Below are 12348 nucleotides of genomic sequence, written 5' to 3'. Positions count from 1 at the left end.
GAAAGGTTTATTTTTTAAGATCAATTTTAGGTTCACAGCAAACTGGAGCACAGAGTTGCACCTGGCCCCACACTCACAGCCTTCTCCGCTGTCAGCATCCAGCACCAGAGTGGTGCATTTGTTAACAACTGATAGACCTGCACTGACATGTCCTTGTCGCCCAGAGTCCACGGTCTAAGTCTGGGTTCAGCCTTGGTATTGTCCATCCCGTGGGCTTTGACAAATGTGTAATAACACTCCTCCACCATTGTAGTATCATACAGAATAGTTTCACTGCCCTGACAACCCTCTGTACTCAGTCTATTTATCCCTCCATTCCTTCATAAGCCCTGGAAACTGCTATCTCCATAGTTTTGCCTTTTCCAGAATGTTATATAATTGAAATTATGTTGGGTATAGTCTTCGGATTGGCTTCTTTAACTGAGTAATGTGCATTTAAGACTCACCTGCGTCTGAATTTTTGTGGTGTGATAGCTCATCTTAGTGTGAAATGATACTCCATGGTCTGTATGTCCCACAGCTTATTTACCTACTAAAGGACATCTTGGTGCTCTCAGGTTTTGGCAGTATAAATAAAGTTGCTGTCCACATCTGTGTGCACGTTTTTGTGTGCATGTGGGTTTTCAGTTCCCATGGGTGAATACCAAGGAGTGTGATTGCTGGTTTGTGTAGTAAGAGAGTATATTGCGTTTGTGTGTGTGTGTGTGTTTAAATACAGCCAGACTGTCTCCCAGAGGCTTGGATTTGCAGCAGTGAGGAATGAGAGCTGCTGCCCTACATCCTTGCCAGCCTTTGATGCTGCCAGTGTTTAAATTTTGGCCACTAATAAGTGTGTATTGGTATCTCATTTGTTGTTTTAATTGGCAATTTCCTAATGACATGTTGAGCGTCTTTTCATTTGTATATTTTTTCTATCTGTAGATTTTATTTTCCTTCTGTATATCGTCTTTGCTGAGGTGTCCAGATTTTTTGCCCATTTTTTTTAAAAGTTCTGTTGTTCGTTTTCTTATTGTTGAATTTTAAGAGTTCTTTATATATATATTTTTTCTTTCTTTATATATTTTGGGTGACAATTCTTTATTAAATATATCTTTTGCAGATATTTTCTCCTAGTATTTGGCTTGTCTTCTCGTTCTCCTTAACAGTATCCATTGCAGAGCAAATCTTTTTAATTTTAATGAGGTCCAGCATATTAATTATTTCTTTCATGGATTGTGCCTTCCATGTTGTATCTTTTGAAAAGTCATGTCAAGCCCAAGATATCTAGATTTTCTTATGCTATCTTCTAGGGGTTTTATAGTGTTTTGTGTGTGTGTATCTTTATTTTCTAGTTGAATTGTTAAGTAAAACTAATACCCCTTAAATTATGTCCTGCGCTTTACATGTGGGATGATATGATCTGCTTAAAGTTACAAAGTTAAGTAAGGTCAAGATTGAGTTTTGAGTTCACTTGGTGTTTCCACTGTTACCTTTTAAAAAGTCATTGGGACCTGAATGCTTAGGTCATTCTTTTTTGAAAATGGTTGTTTCCTCTTTCTGAAAGGAAGAGTTTTGTTATAGTCTTTTCTTCCATGGATCTTGGAGTGAATGGTCACAGAAAGGAAATACTTAAACCATTCATATATTGGTAAAATCTTTCAAGATTTAATGGAATGCTTTTTCCACAAAATGCTCTTGTGTTTCTTGATTGATAAGTTTATCCAGCCATTTTTGATGAAATTGCCACTACCTGAAATCTTATGTCATGCTGTCGAGAAGTTTGCTGGCTTGTGACTTTGTTTCCTTGACCTTTAAAACCAGAGCTTTATAATTATGAGACTCCATTTCTGTAAGACTGAAAGATTCACAGTTTCTGCTTTTACTTTTAATGCTATGCATACTTCTGCTGATATTCTATTATTTACTTTCTAAGACAGGACAATTCTAGATTTTCTTCGTGTCTTAAAATAAAATATGCACTTTCAAATGACAATAAGCTGAACCTGAGTGAGGAAATGGTTTATACTGTGCTTAGTTTTATCTTAATACATTTTAAAGCATGTTACAGAATTCGAATTCAAGTTAGTTAATGCTATTCATGAGCATCTATCAAACTCACAAGCATTTTCACAGATGAATATGCATAATATAGGGCATAAAGAACGTTTTTCAAATGACTGAAAAGAAAAAAAATTAGGACTTTAAGGAATATTCCTAATTTCTCTCAAACTCATGTTGTTTCATTTAGGGGGATTTTAGATGTTCTTAAAATATCTGCATAACTCTTTGAAAGACTAGAAGATTAGAAAGAAAAATGATTAAATGAATGCACTTAAGCTCTGGAGATACCAAATCATTTTTTCATCTCTTAAAAGAAGAAAGTTTAGTTTTTGAATATTTCATTTGTAAAATTGACTCTACTATGTAAGCAGTGTTTTAAGTTCATTGGAGATAAACACCCATGTTGGTATAGTAAAATCCCATTTTTGCATAATGCTTTAATGGAAATGGCAGTTTTCTGAAAGGAAAGTGACTAGTAAAAATCTGAATGATGCTCACAAGCTCTTACATCATTTTTATTGGGATTTTTTTGTATTCTAATTCATTAATACAGGAGAAAAGGAGAACACTAACATAGTTTATTTCCTGTAATTACTCAAATCAAGTAGAATTTGTTTTCAATAAAATTCTTGAATTGTCCAGAGTGTGGATTGAAGGGTTGGCCTGTTTTTACAGAATGTCTTGATTTTTTCACATTAGACTTTGCTGTTTTATCAGTGACGTTGTTCACTTGCATATATTTTTGGTATTGTTTCCTCTAGATTAAAAAAAAAGGCCTATGTAAGCCCAAGAAATCTCTAATACTTAAAGGTTTAGGACTGAGTGTTGAGGGAGAAATCTGGGATATTTATTTATTCTACTTATTTATTACAAATAATGTTTGTTTTTTTAATAGTTTAGACTACTTTTTAAGTGAATCATATAGGTTAAAATATTATTTAGATTGCTGTGTAGTAGGTTAACCAGTGGAGTTTCCAGAAGCAGATTAGTGTCCGCAGTTAAATTAGCTTTATTTTTGTGGACTACCTAGAAGAAAAGGTCATTGCTGAGGAAAAACGCACTTAAACTTATCCCTGACTCTGATTTATGAGGCAGCAGGAGGAGGAAGGGACAGGGGAAACTGAGTTGGAAACGTGTATTCTTAATTTCATCACAGTGAAATCTCGCCAAATCCCTGTTTTCTGCTTAGTATGCTTCAAACCACCTTGGAAAATGCTGTTCTTTGGCAGGGTGGGGTGGTGGATGTGGATTTGCGGGCTCTCATGAATTCTTGGCATTCTGATCTGAAGATGCTTCCATGATCTTGAGGCAGAATTTTGTTGAAACGAACAGATTTCAGCTTGTATCTAGAAAGCTTTAAGGCCTGGTGGTTTATGAATCACATTCAGATTATCAGTGAGAGTACTGTTCCCCCGTAGGCTTTGTATTTGAAAGCTCACCTTTTTTCAGATGGCTACATTTTTTTTAATCTGTTTTCTTCTCCTTTTGCCCCAGCAATGTGGGGCCATTAGAGCTGGAGCTATGCTTATGTGGAGTTCTTGTAGTGGGCCCTTTTTATGTGAGGGCCAAAGAATGTATGTACATGGTGATCGTGCCCGTGTAGGTCTGAGCTGTGTTTGTGTGCTTATTTAATTGCTTTCTTTGACTCCAGGAAACCATAGTTGTGTTTTGTTTTTTTTTCTTTTTTACCCTTGCTAAAGTGATACCATTTCAAGCAAAGAGACTTACTGGGAGAAAACTTCCTCCATCTTCATTCTGAGCCAGACTGCATATGTTGGGGAATAGAAAAGAGTGTAGCCCTGGATAATCCCGCATAAAGGTGCTGCCTTCAGCACCAAGTGTCCTGTTTCTCCCTGGAGGCCAGCAGCTTGATACAAGGATGCAGCGTGGTCAGCACCTGGCTTTCCCTCACTGTAGCTGCAAATCCCCTGGAGCAAATCTCAGTAAGGGGGTGACGTAGCTTGTAGGGAGAGGCTTTGTGTGGTGGCCAGTAGGGGAGACAGAACACCCCACCTCTGGCCACAGTTGGACCTGGAGAATGCCTCCCTCCCCTGGCTTCCAGTTTGGCTGCCAGAGGGTTAAAGGCAGGGCTTATGGGAAAGGTAAGCAAATGGAGAAATTGTTTTTAGGCATTTCACTTTTTTTTTAAACTCACCACGTGGCTTGTAGGGTCTTAGTTCCCCAACCAGGGATTGAACTGTCACCCTCAGTGGTGGAAGTCTGGAGTCTTAACCGCTGAACCACTGGGAAATTCCCTAGCCATTTCATTCTTGAAGGTGTCATTGCTCAAAGAATGGAAGTAGCTTTTAGTATAAATAACTACAAAACTATAGCTAATCCAGTAGTATGGTAGTTCCTGCTATAATATGATATATGCATTCCTAAAAATCACCATCCTATACAAAATAGCACAGAAGACAGGAAGACTTAAGAGGAAGGAACAAGGTTAAACGCGTAACACTCAAAAGCTTTGTTGGTCACAGAAACACATAAAGATGGGAACCTAATATAAGCAGAAGCACAGTTTAGCACACATTAAATGGCTCAGAAATAGATAAATACTGCAATAAATATGATGCTTTACCAGGAAAAACTGACGTTTGCCTGTGGAAGTGGTTGTTGGAAGAATTACAGTTTGTGAGGGCCGCATGGTGAGCCCACGTAGGTGATGGTTGTAGAGATGTGTGTAGTTGTGTGTTTTCTGTATCTCTGTGCCATTCACTTCAGCTGGATGTTGTTTTCTGTGATCACTTAGCGTTTCTTGCAGACAGAATCACACATAAGCAAATGTGAAATTCATTTTATGCTCAGATTGTCCCCCTAATATGCACATCAATCACATTGAAACAGATTCACATTTTCAAAATAAGCTTTCTAGCAGAACTGGCTGTAGTTTATTTTATTTTGGAATTGAGTCTCTTTTCCTTTCTTTCTTTTCACCGTTATTGATTTCTTAATTTATATTTGTTAAGCCCATATCAGATTGATTTTTCATACCCAGAGTACCTCCAGAGGCGAGAAAGCAGCCTGAGATTTTAATTTTGCTGGTGGTAATCCACGAGGCAGTTTCCTCCTTGGTGAAGGACTCTCAGTCTGTCTCCATCTCTCAGCCCCTGCCCCCATCCCTGTACTAGATGCCAGGCGCTGTGTCGGAGATGTGAAAACTGGTAAGGTATCATTCTTGTCCTCGGAAGCTCAGTCTCATTGAAAAATGTTTGAGGCACAGATGTAAATGTCTTTGTTGCGGATCTTCTTACGGAGCAGATGAACCAACTGTGTGTATTTCTTAGTTTGTGAGCACAGGGGCACATATACCTCCCCACCCCATCTCTGAATTCCCTGTGAACGTAAAGATAGGAGTAAAGAGCTTGCCTGGAAGACGCACAAAGACACCATTGCTGTACACAGTGAAAAGATGTACATTTGAAAAGGGGTTGAAAAGGACCTAAGAGACAGTATAGTTCAGTCCTCCCACCTAACTCCTTTATAAACCTTACGGGTCAGGTTTCAGAGATGTTTCAGAGTAATGTGAGTAGTATGATCCTGTTTTTGTTACCACACACACACACACACTCATGTATGTATGTACAGTTTGTGTAAGCATAGATGATGTGGATGGATCTCCCACAATGTTAATATTAGTTACCTCAGGGGACAGGGGAAAGCTTATTAACTTCCTCTTTAGACATCTTTTATTGTTTGGCTTGTTTTAAGAAGCATGTTTTACTTTTTTAATTAAAAAATCTAATAAAGTAGAAAATGAATAAATAATAATAAAAAAAATACCCTCAGGGCGCTGAGCTTCGTTTCAATCTTCCAGTACCCCGGGTAGTTAAAAGTGAACGTGCTGCTTTAGGTGTGGGCTGCCCCGCAGGACTCTGACCTCACTGTAGCATCACTGGAGTGTGTGTGTGTTTGGGGGGGGGGGGGTGGTTATGTTTACAGACCACTAACACCTCGAAGTCTTTCTTGCATCTGCTGCCTTTGGCACTCTGCCTTTGATCATCATTTTGGACCCAAGTCTAGTCCTTTACCTTCTCTCTGTTAGATTTCATCTAGTTACTGTGGAAATTGGTGTTCAGCATAGGTTAAGAGCTGGCCTTGGACTCAGGCTGCCTGGTTGCAGACCCTCGCTACCACTACCTGCCATGAAAGTTTTAGACAAGTGGTACGTTCTCCCAAGCCTCAGTGTTCTTGTCTGGCGGTAAAGTTGTGAGGTATCAGAGAGACCCTGTCTGCTGGAACACTCACTAGGCCAGGTGCCTGGTGGTGTGATGAGACTGTGGTGGGTTTTAGCTGTCACTGTTAGTGCATCAGCCTCAGCCCATCTCTCCTATGTGTCATGATGAAATGATCGTGGGTCAACCACGTTCCACAATCACCCTGACCCCGTACCATAAATCAGTCTTTCCTCCGCATGATCCTCATGGGATCCCCAACCAGTCCCTGTCTCATTCTGCAGGTCCCTTCACCGATGTTGTCACCACCAACCTGAAGCTTGGCAACCCGACAGATCGAAATGTGTGTTTTAAAGTGAAGACCACGGCACCGCGTAGGTACTGCGTGAGGCCCAACAGTGGGATCATTGATGCAGGGGCCTCGATTAACGTATCTGGTAAGTTCTGAGAATGAAGGCCTGAAGGGTGGGCTAAAAAGGCTCCCTAGAGTCAGTGGGATCTCTTCAAGCTTGTGTTTGCAGTATAGCAAAGGTAGATCATAGGCATCCCCATCCCCCCCCAGCTCCCTACCCTCTGATTAAAAAGCTCGGTGGGTCCCACTCACCTATTGTTTTTCCATAATTAATGCCTCTTTAGTTTAATGCTTACAGCCTTTGTGCCTCAATAGTTAGAGCAAAATTAAAGTGGTAACATCAGACTTTACTTGAGAATGAGTTGGGTTTTCACTCCCTTGAAATTAAATCTGCCCTTTGGCAATAAATAAAAAAAGGGCTAAACAAACTTAATTTTACTTTGTGGGAGAAAGCTAAATGGAGTTATTTTCTTATTTAAGCTAAATGATTTCTGACATTAAGCTCATGTCATTTCCAATGATTGGTAACTGCACTTTACTGATTGTGAAAAGCTAAGGGAGATGAAGGCTGAGGAAATTGGAGTGTATTCAAGGGTGCAAGTTTTGTGCATGTCTGATGGGTTTTTTCCCCCCTTCTGTCTGAGAGTGCATTTATTTTCCAGAGTCCAACTTTTGAAAAGATGCTGGTAGAGTGCCCAAACTGAGAATTGGATTTCAGAATTAAGGAGATGTAAGCGATGGGTTTGAGTTTAAATGTATTTTAGAAATGGAATAAACTTTGAGCTCATTAGGACTTCTGGATACAGCAGTGCCTTTTGTATTTGTGGAGGAGCTCTGGGGGAGTGTGTGTTAATCCTTCAAGTATCAGGAGACTGTCACCAAGGGCTCTGAGGCATCATTAGAAGCTACTCCTCATTTGAAATGGGTATCTGGCTGACTTTTTTCCTGACAGATTTTGATTGTGATACATTTGGCTATTCATTTGACACCTGAAAGAAAATGACTCACCTCTTTGGAAAGATATAAGGTGTTTCATTATCTCATGATTTCTGCAGACTCTTGTTCCCTGCATCCTCTGGGTTCTCTCATTAGGGTGCGCCCACACCGGCTGTCCCCCTGTGTATTTCTCTCTGAGCCTGTAAGACCTGACTCTCAAATCAGGTTATTACCCAGGAGGAATCAGGAGGGTGGGAGCCAACATTTGTTGAGGATCTCCTTTGTGCTGGGTCTGCACACACATTATCTCATGTAATTTCTGTTATCTGCCCAGCGTGGAATGCATTGTTTTTATCCCATTGTACCAGAATGACTCCGGTGACCACAGGCTCACGAAGCTGGCCGGTGACAAAATCAAGACATAAGATCCTGCTTGTCTGGCTCTTGTCCCCAAACCTTCTGCACTGCAGCGCACTGGTCAGGGAGGGGGACCCAGGATGTTGACATTTCAGCAATCCTTGGATTCATGTGGTTTGAGTTTTTCTGTTGAAATCAAGGGCAAATGATGTTTTTTATTCCCTTTTTAAAGTTGACTTCTTTTTTACCTCTTGATTTCCTTGCCTGTGACATATTTAAGCACGGTTGTCAGTAGATGAGACTTTTACCCAGTTTTCACAGTAAATTTGGGGCAGCAACATCGTTTCCTGAATAAAATAGTCTTGACAGTTAGATGTACAGTGTAGGTGTGCCTTCTGATATTAAATATGAATGGGTGAGCATAAGTGTATCTCTTTCAGAAAGATTTACCCCTCCCCCATCAGAGGAGTGATTTTTAAAGTAATAACTAACCCTGGGCATTTGTTTTGATTTGTGATTGTCTGCTAAGGAAGACCAAGATTTTGTGGTTGTGGCCTTCCTTTTGCAGATAAGAAGGAAAGGTTCAGGGGGTGGGGGGTGGGGTAATCATTCAGGGGCATCTGAATGCCCCTGTGGTGATGATGGCAGAGCTGGTAGTGGAAGCCAGGTGTCTGTCTTGATCCAGTGGCTCTTTGGTGACACCAACTGCCTCAGCAAGGAGGTCAAACCAGTCAGTCTTAAAGTAAATCAACCCTGAATATTCATTGGAAGGACTGTTGCTGAAGCTCCAATACTTTGGCCACCTGATGTGAAGAGCTGACTCATTGGAAAAGACCCTGATGCTGGGAAAGATTGAGGGCAGGAGGAGAAGGGGACGACAGAGGACGAGATGGTCGGATGGCATTTGTGAACATGAATTTGAGCAAATTCTGGGAGATGGTGAAGGACAGGGAAGCCTGGCGTGGTGCAGTTCATGGGGTTGCAGAGTCGGGTACTTAGTGACTGGACAGCAACTGCCTCAGCAGTGTCGGGATGGCTCCGCTTACAAATAAATATGAAACAAAATACCTTGGCTCTTAGAGTATCATGTACTTGGGGAGAAAAGCAGTTGAATAACAAAATGTCCTTGTGTTTGCAGGCCTTCCTTCTAATAAGACAAGATTATGCTTACACATGAGAAAGGGCTCCTTTGTTTTTATTTGGTGTGCGTTGGCCTCAGTACTTGAGGTGCACCTGGGTGAAGCCTGATTTCATTGCCTTTCCAGGACAGCTTCACCTGTCGGCAGAGGAGGCCAGCCTCCACTTGCTGGGGTTTTCTGTGCTGAGGTGCCACTGTATTGTTTATTAGACAGTTGTGTTTTGGGGCAGAAAGCATTGTACTTTTTCAAGGGTCCTCTTACAACACAGCCATGTGATGGCATCTAGGTGAGAACGTGGAGTTTCAGGTTCCTTCAGCTGGGAGCCTCTCCTCAGAAGGAGGAGGAGGACGCCAGCAGTGGGCAGTGCAGAGGGTTCAAGGCCAGCTTCCCTTCTGTGGGCGTGCGTGGCTGAGCTGGATTGCACCCACTCTATTCAGAGATGAGTAGACCTGGGTGCAGAAACCCAAGAGGAAACCCAAGCCCTGCTGTTGAACCCATTGGCCGGTCTTTGGCCAAAACTCTAACCTCTGAACGTTCTAGTTTTCTCATTTGTAAGATGGAGGGAATGGTATTCACGTCACAGAGTGTTTTACCAGTGCTGCAGAATTTTAACTGGAAGTGTGGTACAAGAGTGGGGTTGCATTTTCTTCCACTAACTTTGACAAAGACTGGCTGGTTTCTGTTGAAGGTGGGTTGTACGTATCTGAATTGCATTTTTAGAAATACATCAGTTTGATACATTTTACTAATTTATGGAATTTTTCCAATTCTAATTTAAGAAATTTTTGTTTTTCTTCTTTATGTAATATGCATTTGTTTATAGTGAAAAGTCACTAGTAGATTTTCAGATATGAAAAGGAGGTCATCAGGTCAACTGAAAATAACTAGCAATGTTGCCCTGTCTACACAGAATGTCTCAACATACCGTACAGGAAGTTGTTCTTTCCCCCATTTCTGGAAACCCTAATAGCTACTAGGAAAGGTTATAAATCATTCTTAAAAGAAGTGGGGCAAGCCGGGAGAGAAAGAGGAGGAAGAAGATGGTATCTGGAGCTGGCCAGAGAGACTGTGGTTTTGAAGGCTTGCAGGTCAGGGTTTTTATGGGGGAATGAGACGTTCTAGCTGTCTGGTGTCTTTCAGGACATACCCTGTGAACCTCTTCTCCGCCGTCAGCTTAATCTGATACTTGGGACCTCACATTCTGTGTCAAAAGTCTCAGCTCTGACCTGTTTTATTTTCTTCAGAAAATGGTACATCGCATACTGAGGTCCTTAAACAGAACAAATCCCCGTGTCATAAACTTGGGTGGTGAAGTTACAGTTGGAAACCGGTATGAACTGAGCTTTAAGTGCCATAGCTGGAAACTTATGGACTTCCCAGAGGGCTCTTGTGGGGTCTAGTCACCCGAGTCTCTGAGTGAGTCATTCTCTTTGCCCTTTAGATGAGGGTAGGTCCTCCTTTCATCTCTTTCTGATTGCCCCGTCAGGGTCTTGTCTGCTGGATGAGGCAGTGCAGTGGGTGGGAGGGTGCTGGGTGCTTTGTGTTTGCATTAATTGGCCCAGAATGCCATGGTTTTGGCCCCTTGCTCCTTGATACACACCATCTACTAGAGATGGTTTTGAATTATTCAAACCTGGACCTCAGCAAAATAGGCACACTTAAATGGAGATTGGAGAAGAGGAGATTGGATTTTTTTCCCCCAGAGATTTTAAATGCAAGGAAAATAGAACTTTTTGAATTAATGAATTGTTTGAAGCAGTGGGGGGTCTCTCCATTTGTTCTAGCTTTACAAAATTAAATCTGTTTTCTGAACTGTCTGGTGGGGAAATATTTTTAAGATAGATAATTTCTGAAAATGTCTTTGTGGTAAGCTGTTAGTGGTTGTAGGGTTTTTTTTTTTTTTTTAATACTGCAGTTTAATAACGAAGGAGTTTTCCATTAATATTCCAAACCATGTTTGCCAGCAGATACAGCAGGTGAAGTGGTAAAATTATGGGCCCATCAAAAATACTTACGCTTCCTGTAAAATGATATTAAGTTTAATATTTTTATAACCTTCACTGAATTCTAATTTCACTAAAGTAGCAAGCGTGCTTCCATTTGCAGTTCAATTATGCACATTGGTTGCCTATGTACCAAGCAAATTAGAAATTCGAAATATCTGGTTGGGGGGGGTGGGCCTTGGAAAGAGTCGTTAAAGATACCAGTATTTAGGTATAGATACACTTTACTAAGTGTACCCTGGGAATCGAAAGTGGATTAAAGACAAACAGACACACAAATCTTCTGGTGTCTGTATCTGTATTTTAAATTCAAAGAATTCAGGAACAATGTTCATTCCTGACATATAGCCCTTTTCAGGACTTACTTCAATCACATTTAAAGCCCAGAGTTCTTCCAGTAAAATCCTGAGGACAGAGCTCTTCTTGGATGGAATCACTGGTCAATTAATGTAATTGGGTAGGATCGCAATTGATAATTAATCCTTCTAAGATTTTGCTGACTCAGTTTAGTGGAGCCGCCCGCTTGCCCTGAACAAGCCAACCTTGGGCGGCAGCTTTTAGGTGATTAGCACCAGAGTCTAAGCCCACTGCCCTTACAGAAGGAAGTCAGGCATCCGTCTGTCAAGTGCTGATAGCGGGAGCTGTATTTGGGGGATTCGGGCGTCTTAACAGCATCATTCTTCGTGTGATCGTCTGCCTTGGAAGTCTCTGATAAGCGAAACCTTGTTATAGATGGTTTTCATGAATCAGGCTTATTACTCTCAGATAAGAACAACTCAGAGTCGTACTTACAAGATGTCTTTAATCTTTTTTCCTGAGTTGAGATTCTTTTTTAAAAGGAGGGGGGTAGATTACCAATAAAAATTTAGCTTAATTGTGCTTTTCATGGTTTCTTTAAAAGTTTAATTTTCAAGTTTTTTAGGAAGAATCCCATGTTTCACTTTTTATGAGTTTAACACAGTTTCCTTATTCTTTCCATTTTAAAAGATCATGGTCAAGAGGGTTTATCCAAGTACATTCAGTCCACCTCACTTAGACAAAAGTAATTTCAGCTTTTACAGCGTGGCCAAGGAGCAGAAACCAAGCACAACTTGGGAGCAGCCAAAAGCCATGTTCCTGTCACTGATGGCAGCTCCCTGCACGTTGATACACCTGGGCTTCTAACCTTAACTCTGCTGTTTATACTCTTACTTTAGACTCTTTATTAACCTGTTCTGATGTCCAGCCCATCACAAGCCAGAATCAAAGGGAGGAGCTGTGAGAGGTGGCCACAGTGAAGGCCTGGACAGGAACACCCCAGAGGACAAGTATGGGAGAGATAACAGGGGTCTGAAATTAACCCC

At 41.1% G+C, this 12348-nt stretch overlaps 1 protein-coding gene across 2 annotated transcripts in view; it reads left to right on the top strand.

The window, feature by feature from the left end:
- Positions 1 to 12348, top strand: part of VAPB (VAMP associated protein B and C) — a 46921-nt gene that overhangs the window by 18053 nt on the left and 16520 nt on the right. For both annotated transcript variants that reach the window (XM_065921710.1, XM_065921709.1), the window contains exon 2: positions 6503 to 6655. In XM_065921710.1, the coding sequence (XP_065777782.1) occupies positions 6503 to 6655 (153 nt within the window). The remainder of the gene's footprint in view (positions 1 to 6502; positions 6656 to 12348) is intronic.

The sequence above is a fragment of the Muntiacus reevesi genome, chromosome 2 (assembly GCF_963930625.1).
Source record: "Muntiacus reevesi chromosome 2, mMunRee1.1, whole genome shotgun sequence".
In the NCBI taxonomy this organism is placed as follows: Eukaryota; Metazoa; Chordata; class Mammalia; order Artiodactyla; family Cervidae; genus Muntiacus; species Muntiacus reevesi.
This window is presented reverse-complemented; position numbering and strand designations above follow the sequence as displayed.